This window comes from Carcharhinus amblyrhynchos, chromosome 15, assembly GCF_965287045.1.
Source record: "Carcharhinus amblyrhynchos chromosome 15, sCarAmb.v2.hapA, whole genome shotgun sequence".
Lineage (NCBI taxonomy): Eukaryota > Metazoa > Chordata > Chondrichthyes > Carcharhiniformes > Carcharhinidae > Carcharhinus > Carcharhinus amblyrhynchos.
In genome coordinates this window covers 21,280,866-21,307,203 of record NC_137338.1, presented here as the reverse complement: position 1 = coordinate 21,307,203, position 26,338 = coordinate 21,280,866, and the positions used below count along the sequence as shown (strand labels likewise).

The 26,338-nt window shown below is 44.1% G+C and overlaps 2 protein-coding genes across 9 annotated transcripts in view; one reads left to right on the top strand and one right to left on the bottom strand.

The window, feature by feature from the left end:
• Positions 1 to 26,338, top strand: part of cmss1 (cms1 ribosomal small subunit homolog) — a 323,934-nt gene that overhangs the window by 182,522 nt on the left and 115,074 nt on the right. For 6 of the 7 annotated variants that reach the window (XM_080203561.1, XM_080203562.1, XM_080203557.1 and 3 more), the window contains exon 3: positions 10,941 to 11,014. The exons of the other annotated variant lie outside the window; for it this stretch is intronic. In XM_080203561.1, coding sequence (XP_080059687.1) covers positions 11,008 to 11,014 — 7 coding nt within the window. In that variant the 5' untranslated portion in view covers positions 10,941 to 11,007. The remainder of the gene's footprint in view (positions 1 to 10,940; positions 11,015 to 26,338) is intronic. 7 annotated transcript variants of the gene reach the window in all.
• Positions 1 to 26,338, bottom strand: part of filip1l (filamin A interacting protein 1-like) — a 235,731-nt gene that overhangs the window by 147,160 nt on the left and 62,233 nt on the right. For both annotated transcript variants that reach the window (XM_080203555.1, XM_080203556.1), the window contains 2 exons: positions 11,626 to 11,895; positions 8,118 to 8,291 (listed from right to left, as the gene is read on the bottom strand). In XM_080203555.1, coding sequence (XP_080059681.1) covers positions 8,118 to 8,291; positions 11,626 to 11,895 — 444 coding nt within the window. The remainder of the gene's footprint in view (positions 1 to 8,117; positions 8,292 to 11,625; positions 11,896 to 26,338) is intronic.

Genomic DNA, 26,338 nt, shown 5'->3' with positions numbered 1-26,338 from the left:
CTCACCTCATCCCTTGATCATTTTCCAATGATCCAAACTTTTACAGATGCACCATAGAAAGCATTCTTTCTGGCTCTATCACAGCTTGGTATGGCAAGAAATTACAAAAGGTTGTGAATGTAGCCCAACCCATCACGCAAACCAGCCTCCTATCCATTGACTCTGTCTACACTTCCTGCTGCCTCGGCAAAGCTGCCAGCATAATTCAGGACCCCACGTACCCTGGACATTCTCTTTTCCACCTTCTTCTGTCAGGAAAAGGACACAAAAGTCTGAGGTCATGTATCAACCGACTCAAGAACAGCTTCTTCCCTGCTGCTGTCAGACTTTTGAATGGACTTACTTTGCATTAAATTGATTTTTCTTTACACCCTAGCTATGACTGTAACACCACATTCTGCACTCTCTTGTTTCCTTCTCTATGAACGGTATGCTTTGTCTATATAGCATGTAAGAAACAATACTTTTCACTGTATGCTAATACATGACAATAATAAATCAAATCAATGAATTTTGAATCCGTTAATCTAATTACCAACTCAGTTGCAAGAGCAGATACTTTTTCCCTTTCTATCAAGCTCTCATCATTTTGTAATTCTTTATTAGGTCACTTCTTTCTGATCGTTTCTGTTTCACATCCCCCGTCCTAGTTAACATCCTGGTAAATCTCCTGTGCACACCTTTTAATGCCGATTAAAAAAGAGACGTGCTTTTGAGGCTTTTGTCTTGCACTCATCAGGGCAGGATGTGGAAATGCCGGCGTTTGACTAGGGTGGGCACAGTAAGAAGTCTCACGACACCAGGTTAAAGTCCAACAGGTTTATTTGGAATCGCTTTCGGAGCACTGCTCCTTTCCCGGATGAGTCACACACTCACCTGAGGAAGGAGCAGTGCTCTGAAAGCTCGTGATTCCAGATAAACCTATTGGACTTTAAGCTGATGTTGTGAGACTTCTTACTGTCATTAAGACAGATGTAAGAATGTCAAATGTCAAAGGGAATAGCAATTCATAATGCATGTTGATTGGTTGGCAAGTTGGTTTTGATTAGTTGAGATGTTGCTATGGTGAATATACCAGAGGGCTATTGTCCCCCAGACTTGTGTTTGTTCAGAATGAGTGCAATGTCTAGATGTATTTCTTGTACTTGCAGCGAGCGGACAGATCCTTCATATAAATATATGTAGCTTTGCGTCCGACTGATGATCTTAAATTCGTTGTTAGTTTAGCTTGTGACTCTTCAGCAAGTGCTGTCCAATTGTAAAATCACATCGAAGCTTAGACATTGGCTGGAATTTTCCGGCCATTCACACCCCACCACCACTGCAAGCAAGCGCGAAGAATTTGGTGCTTAGCCAAATCTCCGTTCAAGGCAGAGGCACCAGAGAATCCCACCAGCATGGAAGGCTGGAAAATTCCAGCCATTTTGTTCTAAGTTTTTAAGCATGTGTTGTTTGAGTACAGCCAGCGTTCTCCGAATAACCAAAGGGATATGCTGTTTGATATGTTCTGCCTATTGTTGGGAAGAACGGCCTATGTATGTGGCTCCTCGTTGGCACAAACATTCATATACTATGTAACTCAAGAACATAAGAACATAAGAACATAAGAAATAGGAGCAGGAGTAGGCCATCTGGCCCTTCGAGCCTGCCCCGCCATTCAATAAGATCATGGCTGATCTGTCGTGGCTCAGTTCCACTTTTCCGCCCTCTCCCCATAACCCTTAATCCCCTCTCTTATCAAAAACCCATCAACCCGCTTCTTAAAAATATTTAGCGAGGCAGCCTCCACCACTTCAACGGGCAGAGAATTCCAGAGATTCACCACCCTTTGAGTGAAGAAATTCCTCCTCAACTCCGTTCTAAACCGCCCCCCCTTTATCTTGAGGCTGTGCCCCCTAGTCCTACTGTCTTTTTTGAGCGGGAAGAGTCTTTCCACCTCTATCCTATCCATCCCATTCATCATCTTATACGTCTCAATGAGATCTCCCCTCATTCTTCTAAACTCTAACGAGTACAAGCCTAGTTTATTCAGCCTCTCCTCATAGCTCAACCCCCTCAACTCCGGTATCAGCCTAGTAAACCTCCTCTGCACTCCCTCCAGGGCCAAAATATCCTTGCGCAGGTGCGGCGCCCAAAACTGCACACAGTACTCCAGCTGCGGCCTCACCAATGCCCTATACAGCTGCAGCAAGACCTCCCTACTTTTATATTCAATCCCCCTCGCTATGAAGGCCAGCATCCCATTCGCCTTCCTGACCACCTGCTGCACTTGCAGGCTGGGTTTTTGCGACTCATGCACAAGGACCCCGAGGTCCCTCTGCACCGTCGCCTGCTGCAGTTTTTCGCCACGTAAGTAATAGTCCTTCCTACCATTCTTCCTACCAAAGTGGACCACCTCACACTTGCCAACATTAAATTCCATTTGCCATTTCCTGGCCCATTCGCCCAGCCTATCTAGATCCTTCTGCAGACTCTCCACACCCTCCGCACAATTTGCCTTTCCCCCAATCTTGGTGTCATCAGCAAATTTCGACACCCTACACTCGGTTCCCTCCTCCAGATCATCTATATAAATGGTAAATAGCTGAGGCCCCAGCACCGACCCCTGGGGCACCCCACTAGTCACCAACCGCCAATCCGAATAGCACCCATTGACCCCCACTCTCTGCCTCCTATTTGACAACCAATCCTCTATCCACGCTAACACCCTACCCCCAACTCCATGTCCCCTGACCTTCTGCAGTAACCTCTTGTGAGGTACCTTATCAAACGCCTTCTGAAAATCCAGAAAGACCACATCCACCGGCTCTCCTCTATCCACCGCCCTAGACACATCCTCATAGAACTCCAGTAAATTTGTCAGACACGACTTCCCTTTAATGAAACTGTGTTGCGTCTGCCCTATCAAGAACACGAGAGATGGGAGCAGGAGTAGAGCATATGGCCCTTCGTACAATAGCTCCACCATTCAATCTGATCTGGGGCTACAACTCCACTTCCCTACTTGTTCCTCATATCCCGTGATTCCCTGAGAGACCAAAAATCCATCTACTCACTTGTGTTGTAGGCAAAACATATTTTTAACTTTACATCAGCATCTTGTTCGTGGTGTCTTCCACTGAATGGATGCTGCCATCAAGCTGAAAAGACATTCTGCCTGCCACGCAAATGGCTAATATGGTGGATGAATTTCAGTGCTAGTACAATGCCAGGTAAGTAGCTCGTATGTCCCAGCAACTGGCAGGTCACATGAAACTGCATAGCCCTTCAGCTGCTTGCAATAAGCAGAATGCTGATCATATTCAAACAACACATGCTTGCATAACTGGGGGGCAATCATACCAGAGATATTCTAAGTGCCGAATGAGTGTCAGAACAGGAGAGAATCACGCTGAGTTTTTTGGGTGAGCTGCCAGTAGCAGTCGCACAGCACTTAGAAAAAGAAAAGAACCGAGCTGTGATTGTCGCCAGCAGGGAACATAAATCATAGAGTCCTACAGTGCAGAAGGAGGCCATTCAACCCATCGAACCTGCATCGACCACAATTCCACCAGGCCCTATTCCTTATACCCTACACATTTATCCTAGCTAGTCCCCCTGACAGTAAGGGGCAATTTACCATGGCCAATCCAGCTAACCTGCACATCTTTGGACTGTGGGAGGAAACCGGAGCACCCAAAGGAAACCCACACAGACACAGAGAGAATGTGCAAACTCCACACAGTGACCCAAGCCAAGAATCAACTGTGGGTTCCTGACACTGAGGCAGCAATGCTAACCAGTATGTGGTGCCGTGCCACCATAGCGCAGAGCCTACTCTTGCCAGGAATTCTTGCTGAGCTCTAGGGGCACCATAGCACAGGTGTCCCGATCACTCAGTGTTCAGTGTACATAGGGAGATCTGTCACTTATACCCCTCCGATCATGATCCCCATTATTGCCTACCCCTCTGGTCACTGCCCTGGGGACGGACGGACACACACACACACACACACACACACACACACACACACACACACACACACACACCCTTTATTGGCACAAAGCTGATTTAATTGGCAATTCAGTACCAGTAGTATCGCGAGAAGTGAACAACCAGACGTGAACCCAATTTTTCGCCTCGCGCTTGATTTTATCAGCTCGCCTTGCTGATTAGCTGGTTGGACAAAGCAGAGAGATCACACCCCCCAGCCCTAATTTTTTAAAACATTAAATGTGATTTCACAATTGCGCAGCACTTACTAAACAATTCTGAATATGCTAAGAATTACCCTAGCAGCCAGTTTAAAAGTATCGGTCGGGTTCACAATTTAGCCCACTTACACTTGCTGGAAGTTACATGTTTTCATATGCAGGGATCTGCCCACAATGGGCAGAAAAGGAATAAGTCCAGACATCTTTTTTGAATAAACAAAAGCATGACATCCTTTTGCCCATCTACTTTCCAAGCAATCATCACCCATTTTCTCATGCAGTATAAGTTGTGAAACTTGGCATTCCTGCATTGTTCTGGCACTCCTTAATTATCCCATGTCTTTCCAAATAAAAATTTATTTTCTCCCTGTTGTGGTTTCCAATAACTTTTCCATCACAGGTTGGTAGGTTGGCTGCTTTCCTGGTTTATATCTCTTCATTTTCCTGAATTTCTGTGTAATACTCTTCCAGTCCTCAAGCACAGCTGCTGTATCCAGTGAAGACTGAGGGACTATAGCCAATACCTCTGTTATTACCACCTCTGTTTCTTTCAGGAACATTAGATGCACTCTATTTGGACCAGGGGATTTAACAACTTTCCTATGTCTACCACCCTTCTGTCTGAAAGATAACCATTTACCATGACTCACTGGTTTTTATTTGTAGTTAACACTGATCCTCCTATTCCATGGGGTTCAGCTTTGTTAGTTAGCCTTTTAAGTGGCATTTCGTCAAATCCTTTTTTAAGATAACATCCACACAGTGCTCCCTCCATCAAATTTCTCTGTTAATCCATCAAAGAAATGAGATTAGTCAAACACAATCAGCTTTTAACAAATCTTCTGCTGTTTCTCCTTAACGAATTCGAACCTTTCAGACAGAAGGGTGGTAGACAGTTTTCCGAGGGTCACTGCAAGGGCAACTGCTTTTTCCTTTGATAAAACTGATATAGACATTGGAAAACGGAGTAAAATTTCACAACTTTAGTGATGATCCCAAATCAGAGGTGCAGTGGACAGTGAAGGCGATGCCGATTGAATGAATACGACATAGATAGGCTAACAAAATGGGAGACAATTAGTAGATGGAAACTAAGATAGAGGTGTGTGGGGTGATGTATTCTAGCTAAAGGAACAGGGACATGCTGTAATGTCCTAACTATGATTTGGAGTTGCCAGCTTTGGACTGGGATGGGCACAGTAAGAAGTCTCACAACACCAGGTTAAAGTTCAGCAGGTTTATTTGAAATCACAAGCTTTCAGAGCGCTGCTCCTTCATCAAGTGTGTGAGGAGCTGTGTTCACAAACAGGGCAAAAAAAGACAATGACTCAATTGCAAGATAATGGTTGGAATGCAAGTCTTAACAGGCAATCAAGTTTTACAGATACAGACAATGCAAGTGGAGAGAGGGATAATTACAAGTTAAAGAGATGTGAATTATCTGAAGCCAGAACTGTTAATAGGACTTTGCAAACCCAGGCCAAATTGTGGGGGAATGGTGTAGTGTGACATGAACCCAAGATCCTCAGCTTTTTACCATTTATATAGATGATCTGGAGGAGGGAACCGAGTGTAGGGTGTTGAGATTTGCTGATGACACCAAGATAGGGGGAACGGCAAATTGCGCGGAGGGTGTGGAGAGTCTGCAGAAGGATCTAGATAGGCTGGGCGAATGGGCCAGGAAATGGCAAATGGAATTTAATGTTGGCAAGTGTGAGGTGGTCCACTTTGGTAGGAAGAATGGTAGGAAGGACTATTACTTACGTGGCGAAAAACTGCAGCAGGCGACGGTGCAGAGGGACCTCGGGGTCCTTGTGCATGAGTCGCAAAAACCCAGCCTGCAGGTGCAGCAGGTGGTCAGGAAGGCGAATGGGATGCTGGCCTTCATAGCGAGGGGGATTGAATATAAAAGTAGGGAGGTCTTGCTGCAGCTGTATAGGGCATTGGTGAGGCCGCAGCTGGAGTACTGTGTGCAGTTATGGGCGCTGCACCTGCGCAAAGATATTTTGGCCTTGGAGGGAGTGCAGAGGAGGTTTACTAGGCTGATACCGGAGTTGAGGGGGTTGAGCTATGAGGAGAGGCTGAATAAACTGGGCTTGTACTCGTTAGAGTTTAGAAGAATGAGGGGAGATCTCATTGAGACGTATAAGATGATGAATGGGATGGATAGGATAGAGGTGGAGAGACTCTTCCCGCTCAAAAAAGACAGTAGGACTAGGGGGCACAGCCTTGAGATAAAAGGGGGGCGGTTTAGAACGGAGTTGAGGAGGAACTTCTTCACTCAAAGGGTGGTGAATCTCTGGAATTCTCTGCCCGTTGAAGTGGTGGAGGCTGCCTCGCTAAATATTTTTAAGACGTGGGTTGATGGGTTTTTGATAAGAGAGGGGATTAAGGGTCATGGGGAGAAAGCGGGAAAGTGGAACTGAGCAGCGACAGATCAGCCATGATCTTATTGAGTGGCGGGGCAGGCTCGAAGGGCTGGATGGCCTACTCCTGCTCCTATTTCTTATGAAATCCCGGTTGAGGCCGTCACAATCACCAGGCAAGAGTGTTCCCTTCCTGTCAGGGAACACTTCCTCAGTCAAGGGCAGTCAACCTCTGATTTTTGGGTAAGCGTTCTCCAAGGTGACCTTCAAGGTACATGACAACACAGAATTGCCAAACAGAAACTGATAGTCAAGTTCCGCACGCATGAAGACGAGCCACGGGATCTTGGGTTCACGTCACACTATTTGTAACCCCCACCATTTGGCCTGGGCTTGCAAAATCCTACTAACTTTCCTGGCCTGAGACAATTCACACCTCTTTAGCCTGTGATTATCCCTCTTTCCACTTGCACTGCCTTAATTGTAAAGACTTGATCAACTGTTAAGACTTGCATTCCAACCATTATCTTGCAATTGTGTCTCTGTCTTTATACGCTGTGCTTGTGAACCCAGCTCTTCACTCACCTGATGAAGGAGCTGCACTCTGAAAGCTTGTGATGCCAAATAAACCTGTTGGACTTTAACCTGGTGTTGAGATTTTTTTTTACTGGAAAGAGGTTATAACTGGAACATTAACCTAGCTTTCTCCTTCAGCTCTAACTGGCTTTAACTTATGGGGATAAGGGGAAAATGAAGTTGAACATTACCATATTAGATCAGCCATGGTCCCATTGAATGACGGCCTACTGCTCCTTTTTATTATGGTCTTAAAAAGGGCACTGCCAGATTCCAGGCTCTTCTGTCATTTTGATTAAGGCGTGGACTCCTTTTGTCTTTGTGAATATTTGGGTTAATTTCTCTCTAGTAATGTCATTCACTAACTATTGAATTTGTTTATAGAATGTGGGTGTCGCTGGCTGGGCCAGCATTTGTTGCCCTTCTGTAGTTGCCCTTGAACAGAATATAACGCTTAGCCATTTCAGAGGGCAGTTAATAGTCAGCCACATTGCTGTGTGTCTGTGTCGGCCAGACCGGATAAGAACGGTAGGTTTCTCTCCCTAAAGGACATTAGAGATTCAGTTGGGTTCCACACGCGTGTTCCACAAGCATAGTGTGTTTAAGCTTTAGACTTCTGGTTGAGGGTAATTTTACTTGTGCTCCACGATTGGCAGGAAACACCATTTAATAGGGCGGTGTCTGTTATTCCTTATGTCCCTGTAGATAGAGTAGCCCACTTCTATTTTGTATTGTATTCATTTGGTAAGCTAAGAGCTGAAGGGTCTTGCCAATGAAAATAGCAATCTGGCATGGAGAAACTACAAAATCCTGCTTCGGATTCAAGTGCTCTGCTTATTTGGTTAGGGGTGAGAGCATATAATTACAAAGTTTCACATCAAATTTGTTAGCAGTGGAAGTACTGGCCTTTTGCTTGTAATTTGGCATCCAGCTTGGGAAGACTAATAAGACTTTGTAACCCACATTGCAAATACCACATACCTCGACCATTGGTTTCTCATAGATGTCCTCCTGCAGTGAGTCTGCTTTTGCTTGGATTGTGTCCCGTTGGAGAGCTTGTAGCACCTTCTTTGGCATAACAAAGCCATACTGTGCTTCCAGAAGCGCCAAGTCAATTTTCTCCGCTTTTAGTACAGTTATTACTTCATCTCGGGCCTAAAACAAATCCACACAACATGAGCACTGGCACACTTTGTCACCTGGTGATTTATGGAGAACATTAAAGAAGATTTTCTCACATGTAACATAACATTAAAAACTGTGTAATGTGGATAAGTTTGCCAATATGAAAAACTCATCCATTAAAATGTAAAATTAAACTTTACTGCGTCAGACCTGAATCTTGGAATTCCTGCAGTACAGAAGGCAGCCATTCAGCCCATCGAGTCTGCACTGACAACAATCCCACCCTATCCCTGTAACCCCGCATATGTACCCTGCTAATTCCCCTAACATTAAGGGACAATTTGTAGAATCATAGAACCCTACAGTGCAGAAAGATGCCCTTCGGCCCATTGAGTCTGCACTACTCCCATATCCCTACATATTATACCCATTAATCCCTCTAACCTACGCATCCCTGGACACTAAGGGGCAATTTCTTAGCATGGCCAATCAACCTAACCCGCACATCTTTGGACTGTGGGAGGAAACTGGAGTACCCGGAGGAAACCCACGCAGACACGAGGAGAATGTGCAAACTCCACACAGACAGTGACCCGAGCTGGGAGTTGAACCCAGGACCCTGGAGCTGTGAAGCAGCAGTGCTAACCACTGTGTTACTGTGCTGCCCCCGTGGATTAGTATGGCTAATCCACCTAACCCGCACATCTTTGGACTTTGGGGGGAAACCGGACCATCCAGAGGAAACCCACGCAGGCAGAGAGAAAACATGTAAACTCCACACAGAACATTGAGGCCGGAATCAAACCCAGGCCCCGGATGCTGTGAGGTAGCAGTGCTAACTACCGTGCCAGCATGAGGTGAATGTCGTGGCTTTTCATCACTAGAAATATCTTCAGAAGCTGCATGTATTTCTTATTTTGCAGAATGATGCAAATTTGGACTAAATGTTGAACACTCTGACTGCCTCATGGTTGCCAGCATGCTTTTGAGCTGTCTAAAATGTAAAGGTCAACTTAGATCCCAATGCAACTGGAACATTTATTCTATTGATCTCCATTTCCTTTGTTTTGTATTCCTGTTTTTTTCTCTCTCTTTAACCTTGTGGTTTGGAATTTCTGGTTTAAATTTAGCTTGGTTCCCTGTAGGAACCTGAGTGGAATTAAAAACAGCATTTCTGTCACATATGTTTTTGCACAACTTGCTGAAGTGTTCATGGTCAGAAGTTGGCAGAAATTGTGAAGAAATTGATAAACAAATATTGTTTAAAAATACTTCAACTGAGGCAAATAAAAATAAGTAAAGTGATCAACTAAAGCTCAGAGAAACTACCACAACAGTAATTATTTCCATGCCAGTCAAATAACTAGCTGCTGTTTAAAAAAAAATTAGCAGTCAACAGGGCTATCAATAAATCAATTTTATTTGCGGGGGTTCAGAAGAAGAGTAGAAATCTAGGATTGGGGAGTGTTTGTGATGGAGTTGGTCTAATTTACAAATTGAACGCAATGGAGCTGATAAATCACGTGGTTCTTTCTCATACAAGGCCAAATAGCCTTCTCCTGTGCTGCTATGTTCCATGTATGGGTATGTCCTAAATGATGCTGAATAGATGTTTCAAGCTGATAGCAATGTAACAGTTGAGGACTCTGGTTCTGTACTTGTTGGAGTTCAGAAGGATGAGAGGGGATTCTTGTTAAAACTTACAGGATACTGCGAGGCTAGGATAGAGTGGATGTGGAGAGGATGTTTCCACTAGTCAGAAAAGCTAGAACCAGAGGGCATAACTTCGGGCTAAAGGAATGATCCTTTAAAACAGAGATGAGGAGGAATTTCTTCAGCCAGAGAATCTGTGGAACTCTTTGCCACAGAAGGCTGTGGAGGCCAGGTCATTGAGTGTCTTTAAGACAGAGATTGATAGGTTCTTGATTAATAAGGAGATCAGGGTTTATGGGGAAAAGGCAGGAGAATGGGGATGAGAAAAATATCAGCCATGATTGAATGGCCTAATTCTGCTCTTATGTCTTATGGTCTTATAAATAACTAGTTTAGCCTTGTATAGAAGCATGTGACCTACTGATGATGTTGTCAGATACAACAGCAAAAGTATAAATTGACAAAAAATCATCCAGACTCAATGTTAATTCTGTTTTCTGTTCACAAATACTGTCAGACCTGCTGAGATTTTCTGTTTTTGTTTCAGATTCTGGCATCGGCAGTAATTTGCTTTTAATCTAATTTTGGTGTGGGCATTCTTGGAACCTCAGTAGGAAATTTGCAATTTTTCTATAGTTGTGACAGGAACAGTTTTATCCTGAAACATTGTGGCACCATCCTAAGAAAGAACTCATGTACAAAATATTAATATATCCACTTGTGAAAGCGTACACCTTTAACTTTGGACCATTCTGACAGGGTTACAACAATAGTTACTCAGAAAAAGTTAAAACCTCTTCGAACTTCAGATACTACCTGGTGAAATGTCTTTCCATTAAAACGTTACCCAAACTTGTTGAAAGCAATAATAGGAAAGAGCTTTTGTTAAAAAAGCTTACAATTTGTGTTGTTCTTGGGCTACCATGTGGAACATTCGATGAATTTGAATTTTAAGTGCCCTTTTAGATTGTTTCTCTTCTGTGAGCATTGTCACCTATTAACTGAATTGTGTGCCTTGTCTTACAGAATTGACCATCGCACCATCAGAGTAGAGGGAAGCCTCCAAGAGACAGCAGCCAAATAGCCCCAGGCAATGTCAGGTGAGACTTGATTTTCAACATTTTAACTGACATTGTTATAACGCTGGAGAGACAGAAGTGATCTTGTCGGAAGTTATACAAAGCACTGGGGATCTTGTAGGCTATTTCAGCTCTGCGTAGGGGTGGAATTTTCCTATTTGGGACTAAATCCCGTGGTGGGGTGGGAATGTGGAGTGTTGCTCGCCGTGGAGGCAGACGGGAAGACCTTGGCGTATCCTCTGGCCCCGGCCTCATTAACCAGGTCTTGCGCTGTATTCCGTGGTGGGGCAGGCTTTTTGGCATATAGTCTGCTGTTGTATCTTGGACGCCCTATTGAAAAGGCGCCCAACAACACTTGAAGAAAGACGATGGACCACCTGAAAGTGAAGATAAGTTTCCAGGAACACCTTGAGGCTGAAGGTTGAACCCCCTTGATAACACTGAATCTGGAAGTTCCGTGAAATTATTGCCACCCAACTATTGAATCATCCTATCCTTAACCTTGTCTGTTGATTTTTTTGTGAAACTCATTCAAACCAGGGGGGAGAGAAAGACAGAATAGAATTAAACATTTACTGATTTATTGTCAAATCAACCTTTTTGAAGTTCGAGAGGCAATGAAGATTACCAACCTCTAATTCGCCTTCGAGAATACTGAGCAGGAACAGTAGGTCATCTCGAGAAAGATCTTGATGTTTTTTGGATGATGTTCTTGTCTTATGGTTTCGCAAAACAGTTCCTGACTCCCCCGTGCAGACTCTTTCTCTTTCATTGTTCATTTTAATTGCCGCTGACAATGACTCGTCCCTTTCAGAATTTCGATGCCGTGGCCTTGCTCTTTGATGCAACCTTTTATTTTTGGATGAGCTTTCCAGGCTGTTGCTTCTTGAACGCATTTCCAACTGAAAAAGTTTAAAGGAAGTTGTTAAAAATTAGGTTAAGTAACACATCAATGCACTCATTGCAACATCTAGCAGGAACTAAACTCTTATCGGTGTCACTGCCGGAGAAGAGAGCAGTTTCAATTCAAAACAATTATTTTTACTACTTAGAACATTTCTCGTGCAAAGCTAAAAATATTCCAGGAAAATCGGGCTGTCCAACCTTTTCTCACTTGAGGTCTGGATAATAGGTGGGACCAAGAAATGACCAGATTTAGATTTATTCTATTCATTTTGTGTCCGGAAACTATGCTATGGCTTCCCCAAATACCAAATAAGTGGTGGCACAGTGCTTATCACTGCTGCCTCACACCCTCAGAGATCTGGGTTCAATTTCCAGCTTGGGTGACCATCCGTGTGGCATTTGCACATTCTCCCCATGTCTGCGTGGGTTTCCTCCAGGTGCTCCAGTTTCCCCCCACAGCCCGCAAAACATACTGGTTAGCTGCACTGGCCATGCTAAATTCCCCCTCAGTGTACCCGATGTGACTTGTAACTTTTCACAGTAATTTCATTGCAGTGTTACGTAAAGCGTCGTTGTGACACTGATAAATAAATAAATGTTAAGGTGACTGATGCAACAAAAGCACATTCTGGCAAATTCCTCTGTGGATTAATCTGACGGTCCTTCCTGGGCAGGACATGGGAATGTAACTTCATTGGAGTTCAATCAGTGTTGGAACGCCACTCTGTTAAATTACCTACGCTAAATTTTTCTTGTGCCTGTCTCCCCCAACCTTACAACTCAGGCCAAGTGAGTTCCAGGCAGCACAGCTCTCCTCTCTGCGCTGCATTGAAGTCCAGTTGAAGTGAAGGAGCACAGGGTCCTTTCTGATGGCTCTAGGTGCCGTAAATCAGATTAGCTTAAAGGGCCAGTTGAAATTGACAGGCCTGATAAAAGTTTACAAGATTATGAGAGGCATGGACAGAGGGGATAGCTAGCAGCTTTTTCCCAAGGTGGAAGAGTCAATTACTAGGTGGCACAGGTTTAAGGTGCGAGGGGTAAGGTTTAAAACAGATGTACGCGGCACGGCAGATTTTTTACACAGAGAGTAGTGGGTGCCAGGAACTCGTTCACGGGGGAGGTAGTGGAAGCAGATATAGTAGTAACTTTTAAGAGGTGTCTTGACAAGTACATGAATAGGAGGGGAATAGAGGGATATGGTCCCTGGAAGGGTAAGGGGTTTTAGTTAAATTGGGCATAGGGCCAGTCTCAAAGGTAATGGATAGGATTTGCGGCTAGGGGAGATTGGACATCAGGTGAGGGGTGGAATGGGTTTCAGACTTGTGGGGAGTGCGGTTGTGGGGCATTAGACCGTGGGAAAAGGGGTTTGAGGGTCGAATATTGAGAGGGAGGTGAGGGGGATAGGGCAGTCAGGCATCAGGGGTTGCGGTTGGTGGTTCATCAATGGGGTGTGGATGTTTGGACTTTGGTGATAGAGATTGCGAGGGTGTCCTGTTCAAAGAACAAAGAAAATTACAGCACAGGAATAGGCCCTTTGGCCCTCCAAGCCTGCACCGACCATGCTGCCCAATTTAATTAAAACGCCTTACCCTTCCAGAGACCATATCCCTCTATTCCCATCCTATTCATGTACTTGTCAAGACACCTCTTAAAAGTTACTACTATATCTGCTTCCACTACCTCCCCCGTGAACGAGTTCCTGGCACCCACTACTCTCTGTGTAAAAAATCTGCCGTGCCGCGTACATCTGTTTTAAACCTTACCCCTCGCACCTTAAACCTGTGCCACCTAGTAATTGACTCTTCCACCTTGGGAAAAAGCTGCTAGCTATCCCCTCTGTCCATGCCTCCCATAATTTTGTAAACTTTTATCAGGTCTTCTATCAGGTTCAATTGGGGATATGGGGAGATGGATTGAATTTGGGATTTGGGTCTAATCAAGACCAGGATGGGGTAGAGGAGGCTTGCAGGTGAGGGGCTGAGTGGGGGGCATTTCCATTTTATCCCCATTGATTAGACAGGAGCATGTCTCCCACCACACTTCCTGAAGTTGATGACTATCTCCTTTGATTTGTTGACATTGAGGGAGAGATTGTTGTTGTCGCACCAGTTCACCAGATTCTCATGCTGTTCAACACCTTCCTTACATTCACAACCATATCTCAATCTCTATCTCTATCTCTTTCTCTATCTTCTCTAGATTCTCTATCTCTTTCCCGTACTCTGTCTCGTCATTGTTTGAGATCTGACCCACTATGGTGGTGTCATCAGCAAACTTGAAAATCAAGTTGGAGGGGAATTTGGCCCCACAGTCATAGGTGCCAGCTGGACATGGAAAGGTATCAAGGCTCAGTTCAGACGGAGACACTTGAAAGAAAGGTATGGCAAATACACAAGACTGGATTTGTGAGGACAATGGAGACCCTCCCATACACCTCAAAGAGCGATAGGATCCCTTCAGTTCAGAAGGCGGCCATTTGGCTCATCAAATCTGCACTGACTCTCCAAAAGGGCATCCTACCAATCCTACCCCTGTCCTATCCCTGTAACCCCTCACATTTTACCATAGCCAATTCACCTAGCCTGCCCATCCTTGCACTGCAGGAGGAAACCCATGCAGACACAGTGAGAACATGCAAATTCAACACAGCCAGTCACCCAAGGCCAGAATCGAACCTGGGTCTCTGGTGCTGTGAGGCAGCAGTACTAACCACTCTGTTACCCAACATGTCACCAGGCATCTAAAAACACCCATCTCTTCATGATTTTTCTCTCAAAATGTTTAAAATGTTCTGAACGCAAGACATGACTTATTTCTCTCCTGGGAATGCACAGGGAAAATGGGTTAAAAATTTGCATCAACTGGTGAGATTCAGAATGACAAAGAAATAAAAAGGACCCATCCTTCTATCTCTCTTGCTGGAGGCAAGTGTGTTTTAACAGCAATGCTGCAGACAGAAAGAAACAGGACAGACTTTTCAGTTAACCCTGCAGAGACAATCAGGCCACATTGCTCCGTCTGGGATAACACAGTGAGAAGTCTCACAACACCAGATTAAACTCCAACAGGTTTATTTGGTAGCAAAAGCCACTAGCTTTCGGAGTGCTGCCCTTTCGTCAGGTGAATGGGAGTTCTATTCACAAACAGGGCATATGAAGACACAAACTCAATTTACAAAATAAAGATTGGGATGCAAGTCCTTACAGGTAATCAGCACTCCGAAAGCTAGTGGCTTTTTCTACCAAATAAACCTGTTGGACTTTAGCCTGGGGTTGTGAGACTTCTTACTGTATTTACCCCAGTCCAACGCTGGCATCGCCACATCATGACTACCCTCTAGGACAAGCCAGCAAGCATCTCCAACAGTCTGCAAAACTGCCAAAATCAGCGCTATCCAAATTGCCCAACTTAATGCACCGTAATGTACCTCTACCTACACTTCACAAACAAGCCTCTAAAGTTACGCAACCCTACCCTGTGTAATTACTCCATTAGATAAGTTTAAGTTTACTTACCAATGTCACAAGTAGGCTTACATTAACACTGCAATGAAGTTGAAAATCCCCGATTCGCTACACTCCAATGCCTGTTCGGGTACACTGAGGGAGGATTTAGCAATGCCAATGCTCCTAACCTGCACGTCTTTTGGACTGTGGGAGGAAACCAGGGCACCTAAAGGAAACTCATGCAGACACAGGGGGAATGTGCAGACTCCTCATGGTCACTCAAGGTGGTAATTAAAGCCAGGTCCCTGGTGCCCAAGAGGCAGCTGTGCTGACCACCGTGTATGGTATGGAAAGTCAGGACAAAGTCGTAGAAGGAATAGAGAAACAAAGATGCATAACCATGATAAAAGCAGCCTATTCATGTGGAAGGTAAGTGCTGGCACAGATTGATTTACCAATATCCTGTTTCTGTGTTGTACCTTTTATGAATTTGTGCATCACAGAATTATACTGAATGTGTTAACCCCAACTCTGGTGACATTGCTAGTGATGTAATTAGTCTTGGTGTTCTGGGATGAAGAATGTAAGCTTGCAGCTTGTTTGTTTTGGATCACTATGTATTGATCCTGCTACCAGTGGCTCCATGTGGATACATAAGGAGAATGGAATTAACCTGACCTCAATGCTCCCACAGTTAACTGGTTTCCCGACATACATATTTCAGAGGAATGGTCATAAATGGGGAATGGTCAGCGTCAGTGAAATTAGCCCACTCCTTGAGAGAGAAAATTGATGAACGGGAAAAAATACCAAGCCTGATGGATAGAATCCCTCATAATTTCTGAATTTTTCCAGTTGGTTTGAAAGGTCACGTGATGAACATGTGCACTCCCAGGTGAGGCTCTCTTGTTTTAGGGTATTAAGTGTCTAATCATGGGACTAAGTATCGGGAGGCAAGATTCCCCTGACAGCAGCAAGGGCCACCCCCTGCTGTTCCCCTCCTGCCATCACCGCCCATGGCCTGGGATCCAGCCATGAGACTAGGCCTCAGATGGGTGTCGTATTGTCAGCAGCCAGGCTGGTGACGCAGATGATCAGCAGAGCCGTTGGTCTCCGGCTGGCAACTCTTGGCAGCTGATAATTCTGTCCCCGGGGCCCTTGATCCTGGAGAAGGAGCATTGCTGTCTACTTAAGTGCCTGAGTAGCACCTTTATTTGTCACATGTTCCTTAAAAAAAAGACCACATGGGGCTCTTGTTGGAGGGTGAGATTTCAGTCATATCTATTAAATCCATTAGCTCGGAGCGATGGCCAATGGCACAATTGGAAATTTAAAGGATTTTCAACACTATGAGAGAAGCATCAAAGCAAAGAGAACATGACCGAGCTGGTTGGAGATTGAGTACCACAGAATACAGTGTATGATGTTAGTGGCACTGGAGGAGACTGCACAGGTGGGGAGGGAATTTGTAACTTTAATGCATTAAGGATGAGAAAGCCATTTAAGGTCAGCAAGGTAATGATGATGAGCGAAGCTGATCTCAATATTTGACAGAATGTCAGCAAAAGTGGATCAGAGACCCGGGGTAATGCTCTGAGGACCTGGGTTTGAATCCCGCCATGCAAATTTGAATTCAATAAAAATCTGAAATTTAAAGTTTAACAATGAAGCCATTGTTGATTGTCGTAAAAGCCGATCTGGTTCCCTAATGTCCTTTATGGACAGAAATCTGTCGTCCTTACCTGGCCAGGTCTACATGTGACTCCAGACCCACAGCAGTATCGATAACTCTTAAAAGGCCCAGCAAGCCATTCAGTTCAGGGGCAATTCGGGATGGGCAACAAATGCTGGCCCAGCTAGCGACATCCACAGCCCCTGAATGAATTAAAAAGAACTCTTGCAACAGTAAAGCTCCACATTTCTCAGGAGGCCTGGTTCGGAAGTCCAGGTGAGAAATGTGGAGTTCCGGTGAAAGGAAATAAATAGGAGCAACTGGCAATCTGCCAGTGACTGCCAGTCCGTGGAAGATTAGGCCCTATTACTGTAAGTAGGCAGTCCCTGAAGTAGTGCTTTGTAATGTAGTACAGAGCCTAAACCTGATACTTTACAGTTTTTAGGACCTGCTGACCTCATTTTGATTACTCTGCAATCACAGTGGGCTTGCATTCTGGATCATTTCTCCTCCTTGACATAAACAATGTGACACATTAATTAGCCACAGTTTGAACTTGTTCTGTTTGCGGAATTACTTCATATTCAATAGAATGCAGACCATCCAATTCACAGTAGGAGGTTTTCCATTTCGGGCTGTCTAGTTGATTGTTTCACTGGTTCTGGGGATTGGAGGGGTGAGAGAATTGCAGCATTACTAGTTTTAATGCTGTGTATAGTTTTGTGCGCGCAAAGTTTCTCCTTAGTGGCCGTAAATTTAGCTATCAGTGACTAACGTGCTACTTTGCACATTCTTAATATTATCGTAGGCAGTCAGTCAAAGGTATGATATTTCATGAGCTTATAATTAAAGAAAAATAGTCATTAAGTCAGGAAAATGAGAAAAAAGACAGATGTTTTATAAGAAAACTAACAAAGCAAAATGCAAGATAGAAAGGGAAGGATTAAAGGATTAACTGCCAAGGTCAGGCTATTGATATGCTAATATTTTCATAATCTAGGTTAAGTGTAATATCAATAAAATGACATTTAGTCAGCTATGGAAAAAATTACACTTGCTTGCATGGCAGAAGTAAAATATAGACTTGAAATGTCAGGAAGAAGAATAGGCCATTCAGTCCCTCGAGCATGTTCCATCTTTCAGTTAGATCAGTGGTTCTCAAAGCTTTTAATCTGCTGACTATTGCAATAAGGCAAAGGACGCCAAGGACCACCTCCAGGTCCCACCCCAGCCACTTAGCGTAATGTTCCAGGATACAGATGTTTCAGGCAGGACAGAGGGGGATGTGAAAGGGGTGGGGAAGTTGCACCACTGATTGAGGAGAATATCACAGCTGTACTGCAAGAGGACATCTCAGAGGATTCATATGGGTAGAGCTCAGGAATAGGAAGGGTGTAGTCATAATGTTGGTGGTTTACTATAGGCCTCCAACAGCCAGCAGGACATAGAGGAACAGATATATACATAGATTTTGGCAAGGGTTGTGGTGGTGGGAGATTTTAACTTCCCGTGTATTGACTGGGACGCACTTGGTGCTAAGGGTGTGGATGGGGCAGAGTTTGTAAGTAGCATCCAGGAGGGCTTCTTGAAACAGTGTGTAGATAGTCCAACTAGGGAAGGAACTGTATTGGACCTGGTAGGTATTGGGGAATGAGTGCAGTCAGGTGGTCGACGTTTCAGTAGAGGAGCAGTTCGCGAATATTGACCTCAATTCAGTAAGCTTTAAGGTACTGATAAAGTTGTGTAATTCTCAGGTGAAGGTGCTAAGTAGGGAGAAGGCTAATTACAACAATATTTATGAGGAATTGAAGAAAGTAGATTGAGGGCAGATGTTTGAGGGCAAATCAACATCTGGCATACAGGAGGCTTTCAAGTATAAATTGATAGGAATTCAGTACCGGCACACTCCTGTAGGGATGTAGGATATGCGTGGCAAGTTTTGGGATCCTTGGATAATGAGAGATATTGTGAGCCTGTCAAAAAGCAAAAGGAAGCATTTGTCAAAGCTAGGAGGCTGGGAACACATGGAGCAAGTGTAGAATACAAGGAAAGTAGAAAGAAACTTCAGCAAGGGGCCAGGAGGATAAAAAGGGGCCACAAAAAGTCATTGACTAGCAGGATTAAGGAAAATCCGAAGAGCTTTAGCAAGTGGGTTGGCCCACTCAAGGACAGAGAATGTGTGGAGCCAGAGAAAATGGGTGAGGTATTAAATGAGTACTTTGCATCAGTATTCACCAAATTGGTGGATGATGAGCCTTGAGAAGGGTGTGCAGATAGTTTGGGTCATGTTGCGATCAAAAAGGTGGAGGTATTGGGGTTCTTGAAAAGCATTGAGGTAAACAAGTCTCCAGGGCCTGATGGGATATACCTCAGAATAAAGAAAGAAGCAAGAGAGGAAATTGCTGAGGCTTTGAGAGAAATCTTTGTATCTTCACTGGCTACAGGAGAGGTCCCAGAGGATTGGAGAATGGCTGATGTTTTTCTTTGTTTCAGAAGGGTAACAAGGATAATCCAGGTAATTACAGGCTGGTGAGCCTTACATCAGCGATAAGGAAATTACTGAAGAGGATTCTTCGAGACAGGATTTACTCCCATTTGGAAATAAGTGCACGTATTAGCAAGAGGCTACATGGTTTTGTGAAGGGGAGGTCGTTCTCACTAACTTCTTCGAGTTTTTCGAGGACATGATGAAGATGATTGATGAGGGTAGGGCAACGGAAGTTGTTTACATGGACTTTAGTAAGGCCTTTGACAAGGTCCCTCTTGGCAGCCTGATGCAGAAGAGAAGTCGTACGGGATCAGAAGTGAGCTGGCAAGATGGATACAGAGCTGACTCGGTCATAGAAGACAGAGGGTAGCACTGGAAGGATGTGTTTCTGAATGGAGGGCTGTGACTAGTGATGTTCCTCAGGGATTAGTGCTGGGGCCTTTGCTGTTTGTAATATAAATAAATGATTTGGAGGAAAATGTAATTGGTTTGATTAGTAAGTTTGCAGATGACACAAAGGTTGTTGGATTTCTGGATAGTGATGATGACGTATGGCATGCTTGTCTTCATTGACTGGGGCATTGAGTTTAAAAATTGGCAAGTCAAATCGCAGCTTTACAGAACCTTAGTTAGGCTGCACTCGGAAGATAATGTTCAATTCTGGACGCTACACTACCAGAAGGATGAGGAGGCTTTGGAGAGGGTACAGGATGTTGTCTGGTATGGAGAAGCTATAAGAATGAAGAGAGGTTGGAGAAACTTGGTTCGTTCTCACTGGAATGATGGAGGTTAAGGGGCGACCTGATTGAAGTCTACCAGATTACAAGAAACATGGATGGAGTGGATAATCAGAAGCTTTTTTCCAGGGTGGAAGAGTCAATTACTAGGGGGCATAAGTTTCAGGTGCAAGGGGCAGAGTTTAAAGGAGATGTATGAGGCAAGTTTTTTTACACAGAGTGTGGTGGGTGCCTGGAATGTGCTGCCAGGGGAGATAGTGGAAGCAGGTATGATAATGACTTTGTCTTGACAAATACATGAATAGGATGGGAATAGAGGGATTGGCCCCTGGAAGGGTAGGGGTTTTAGTTCAGACAAGCATCCTGGTCTATGTGGGCTTAGAAGGCCAAAGGGCCCGTTTCTGTGCTGTAGTTTTCTTTGTTCTTTGTTTTTTTCGCCTCTTTCTGTTTTTTGCCACCACAATGAAGTATCAATCAGCTGAAATTTCCTTCCAAGCTCAAGAATGTTAATCTCATGTCAGGCTCCATGATTTAAGACAACAATCCACGTTATTCCTTTTGATATTGAGGTTTCTTGGAAGAGAAAAGATGTTAACGTTTCAAATTGAGATATCCCAGGAATAAGAGTTCAAACGTTCAGTTTGCGCAAATATTTAGAGCTGCTAAAGCAGGGTCAAAAATGAAAGCGTAGACTAAGCAGTCTAACATGGCTAGCTGGAAGCTCTGTGCCACCTTGTCTGAGCCATGGCAAGGCCATACAAGAGAACAGGTGGCCTCCCTGTTACATAACTGGCTATAGCTTTTATATTTATGGAAATTTAAAATGTTTTCCTTCATTTTTCACTACTAAGGCAGTGGCCTAGTGGTATTATCGTGAGACTATTAGTTCAGAAACTCAGCTAATGTTCTGGAGACCCGGGTTCGAATCCTGCCACGGCAGGTGGTGGAATTTGAATTCAATAAAAAAAATCTGGAATTAAGTATCTACTGATGACCATGAAACTATTGTCGATTGTCGGAAAAACCAATCTGATTCACTAATGTCCTATAGGAAAGAAAATCTGCTGTCCTTAATTGGTCACACCAATGCGCGTGTGTGTGCATCTACATGCATGTCTGCATGCTTTTTGTCCCTGTCCACACACATGGATCATGTCTAAATGATATGCCAACCTTTACTATCAGTGTTATGTACGATGAGTTTTTTTCCTCCTTTTCGTCTAACTTTCCCTCAGTTACTTATCTTCCTTATTTCCCATCTACTAAAGGCCTTATTATGGTGTGCTATTGCATCAAGTGGCACTAGTCAGTCAAGGTAAACTCCCAATTATAAGGGACCTTGGATCTGCTTAGGTCAGTTTGGTCATGCCAAATCCAAGGGAGTATCTGGTGCAGATCTGAAATCTATACGAAATGTTCACCAGAGTCAAAACTGGTTCTATGTGATTCGGGACCTAGATAGTGTGGCTCTTTTACCCACTGAGCCATAGGGGGGGATTTTCAATGTAGAGGAAACATCACACTACAGGCTTGAGTTAGGTGTTCCCAGACTTAAATTGCATGAACTGAAATTGTTATATGGTCTTTACCCAAATGAGCAAATCTTTCATCTAAACTTAAAGTATGCCTGCAAATCCAATCTGGATTATCTGTAAATTAAATGAGCTGTTTTGTGCCAGAAAATAGGATTATTTCCAGGTTATTGTAATGCTAGATCAATTGCTCTGTAAGTGTAATGTTAGTTTGGCAGATGTTATTAAAAATTATGGAACAGAGACAAATGCAGGAAGAAAAACTTGTGGGCCTGATTGAGATGTGAGAGTGCAGACAGACTAAGTATTTTTTGAATTTCTTCCCAAACATGACATTTCTGTAGCCTTCTTGCCTGTCCATGAGATACAGGAAGCAGATTCACAACACCAGGTTAAAGTCCAACAGGTTTATTTGGTACCATGAGCTTTCAGAGCGCTGCTCCTTCATCAGGTGAGGGACTCAGGTGAGCAGGACTCACCTGATGAAGGAATAGCACTCCAAAAGCTCGTGATACCAAATAAACCTGTTGGACTTTAACCTGGTGTTGTGAGAATTCTTACTGAGTCCACCTCAGTCCAATGCTGGCATCTCCACATCATGTCCAAGAGATAGGCTTAACAGTTTTATTTAGATCAGCATGTTTAAAATGTTTTTTTCATTACTGGCATGTTGTAATTTTTATAGTTTGCTCATTTGTGATGTATGATGTCTGACAGACCAAGCGCTTTCGTTAAGCTGCCCTCAGTGCTAAAGCCTTTGCTCAAAGATACCCGGGAAAAGCACATGCAGGAACTGGATTGAAGGTTATAGGGTTAAGAATGAACAAAGTTAATTAAATCCTTCATGGAGCAGTATAGTTTTATGCTGCTGTGATTTAAAATAAAAACCTCCCAACAACCAACCAGATTTAAATCATTGAGGCCGTAGAATGTTACAGCGTGAGAAAAGTGTTTAACCAATCAGGTGTATGCTGGTGTTTTTATTTACCTGAGCGTCCGGATCTAATTTCACTCTCCAACTTACATTCAAAGAATGTCTCAGGAACACAGTTAAATTCAAAGAACATGAAGTTGAGCAAGATCCAATTGAGTGCAGTTGAAGTAAAAAAGCAGAGAAAATACTGAGTTAGAAAGATAGCTGCAAGAGCCAGATTTAAAGTGAGAAAGTGATGTGAATTAGTAGTTTGGTGGCATCTTAATACGGTTTGTGAAGCTGACAAGATGCTGGCGAGGTGGAATAAATGGCAGTCTCAGAGATGCACAGATAAGAGGCTGGAGGCTCATCTCAGAAGCAGATGTGACACCAAGATCTCAATCTGCAACTCAGTCACATGGATGTCATTGAAGACTTTGATAAGAGCAGTTTTTGCACTGTGGCAGGGGTGGAAATCTGTTTGGAGGGATTCTCACATGGAGTTCCTGGAAAGATAGAAGCGGATTTGAGAGGAGACTGCATGTTTGAGGACTTTGGAGAGGAAACGTTGGTTAGAGATGGGACGCTAGGTGTGGGAAATCTCATCTCAATAACAAGCTCGAGGCTGATCTATCCTTGGTATCTGATTAGCATTCTATTTACTGTGGCTTCAAAACTTGGACAAGATGATGCTTGACCTTCATGAACAACTGCAGTCCATGTGGTGAACAGACTCTTACAATGCTGTTAGGGTGGAAGAAGATTTGATCCCATGGTTTTAGAAGGATTTGTCAGGAAAACTCAAACTGAATATCATTTCACAATCTAATAGAGTCGCCAATTTATCATGTTTCTTGTTTCTTTGATGCTATGGGTGCCATTTTGTCTCCAAGGTGAGGTCTGCAGTGTGCTTGCCCACTTCTGGTGTGAGCTGCGCCAGACGCCATTTGTCGAGGATGTTAAGTAAAGTTTATTTATTAGTCACAAGTAAGGCTTACGTTAACACTGCAGTGACGTTACTTTGAAATTCACCTAGTCACCACACTTCGGCACATGTTCAGGTCAATGCACCTAACCAGCAAGTACTTCAGAACATGGGAGGAAACTGGAGCACCTGGAGGAAACCCACGCAGACACGGGGAGAATGTGCAAACTCCACACAGAGTGATCCAAGCCGGGAATTGAACCCAGGTCCCTGGTGCTGTGAAGCAGCAATGCTAAGCACTGTGCCACCGTGCCACACATGGCATGTGCGCAAATACTGTCCACAGGAAGTCAGTCATGGTTTGATGCCATTTCTGCCACCTTGAAATTATTATTCCAATTGATGACCAGGAACTGAACTGGATGAGCCATATAAATATTGTGGCTACAAGACCCAGTCAGAGGCTAGGAATACTGTGGCGAGTAATTCACCTCCTAACTCACCAAAGCCTACCCACATCTACGCACACATGTCACGGTTGTGATGGACTACTCCCCACTTGCTGGATGAGTGCAACTCCAACAACATTCAAGAAGCTTGACACCATCCAGGACAAAACAGCCTGCTTGATTGGCACTCCTTCCAATGCTGATGGTGTAGTAGCAGTGTATACTATCTTCAAGATACCTTGCAGCAATTCGCCAAAGATCTTTAGGCAATACCTTTCAAACCCACAACCACTCCTATCTAGAATACATGGGAACAGCACAACCTGAAAGTTCCCCTCCAAGCCACTCACTGTCCTGACTTGGAAATATATCACCATTCCTTCGTGGTCGCTGTGTCAAAATCCTGGAATTCCCTCCCTATTGACATTGTGGGTCAACCCACAGCACATGGACTGCAGTGTTTCAAGAAGGCAGTTTACCATCACCTTCTCAAGGGCAACTAGGGATGGGCAATAAATTTGATTTGATTTATTATTGTCACATGATTGGGATACAGTGAAAAGCATTGTTTCTTACTCGCTATCCAGATAAAACGCACAATTCACAGAGCACATCAGGGAGAAGGAAAGGAGAGAAGCTGAGAGATCAGCCATCAAACATTACATCATGATTGGGGATGGAAACGTCTTCAACAAGTTGGACAACACTTCCATGCTAGAGACAATGGGCTCGACTGTGTGCTGAGGCGTCCAGCTGCTCTGCACTCAGAGTCTCTGTGCCAACTGTGTAACAGTCTCAAGTTTGAGTCAGAAGATTGCTGACTCAGGTCAAATCCAGGACTGGAGACCAAAACTCAAGGCTGATAGTTTGGGTGCATTACTGAGGGAGCACTGCACAGCCTGAGTTGCCATTGTTCAGATGAGACATTAAATCAAGACTCTCTCTACCACCCTCTTCTCCCCCACCCCCAACCACCTCCTCCCCACAACCCAAGGTGGGCAAAGAAGATTCTGTGGCAATGTTTCAAAAGAGAGCAATGGAGTTACCCCAGCTGTCCTGGCCAACATTCATCCCTCACTCAATATTGCAAATGCCGACTATCTGATCATGATCACAGTGCTCTTTGAGGGAGCTTAGTATACACAAATTGGCTGTCACACTTCCTACATTGTGACAGGGATTACACTTGTGTTTTACTTTCGAACATGCTTTTGGTCCCATGGCTATGAAAGTTTTGAATAAGTGCAAACCTCTCTTTTGTCTTGCTTTAGCTGTGGCACGAGTTGGCAGTCATAAGCAATAGGCAGGCTTTTATTTTGCATTGCGATTTCCGCAGTCACTTTCAGGTCCTGTGCAATTTGCGGCCGGCGTCCCTTACGTTACATACGAGTGATGTATCGTGTCACACTTGTGGCAATGCTTTATCTTTGTTCTGAGGGGTGGATTATTTTCATCCTTTGGCACTCCGTGACCACGTCAGGTATGACCACTTGTGATGGAAGACTCGTTTTGATGAGTTGCAAAGCTATTTTAACTTTGCTTCAAATTCAGACACTGTCCGCTGCAGTAACATGCTTTTTCTATCTCCAGCCTTAGTTGTGATTGCCGTTTCACAAACCACTACATCTATAGAGAGGCAGAGCGCCAACAATCCAGACTGGACTTGAAATCAGCCCCCGGGATGAGGAGGAACATGCTATATAGAATCTCGATTTGCCAGCAGTAACTACATTTTCTCCATTAATGCTTCATCATTTTTTTAAGCTAAATCCCTGTAGGTGGATGAGTGGGAAGAAGTCACGATTGCAGCCAAGCGTTATGCTGAGATGTGAAAACTGGCTCACAAGCCTGAGCGTGAAGCTGCCTTTTGGGTTTACAATGATTCCAGCAAATTTAAATTTACTATTGTCATGTCATACAAAAGAGCACACTGAGAGCAATTGGAATCCTAGAATCATAGAACCCCATTCGGTCTATCAAGCTTGCACCACCAACAACCCCACCCAGGCTGTATCCCCTTGTACATATCCTGCTAATTCCCTGACACAAAGGGGCAATTTAGCATGGCCAGCCAACCTAACCCACACATCTTTGGAGCGTGGGAGGAAACCCACGCGCCACTAGGGTAATTGGCAAGTTCCACACAATCAGTGACCAGAGGCCGGAATTGAACCTAGGTCCTTGACACTGTAAAGTAACCGTGCTAATCACTGTGCCACCCATAATCCTGTCTGCATTTAGATTTGAGTGAGAAAAGTCTTTGAACTTTGGATGTGA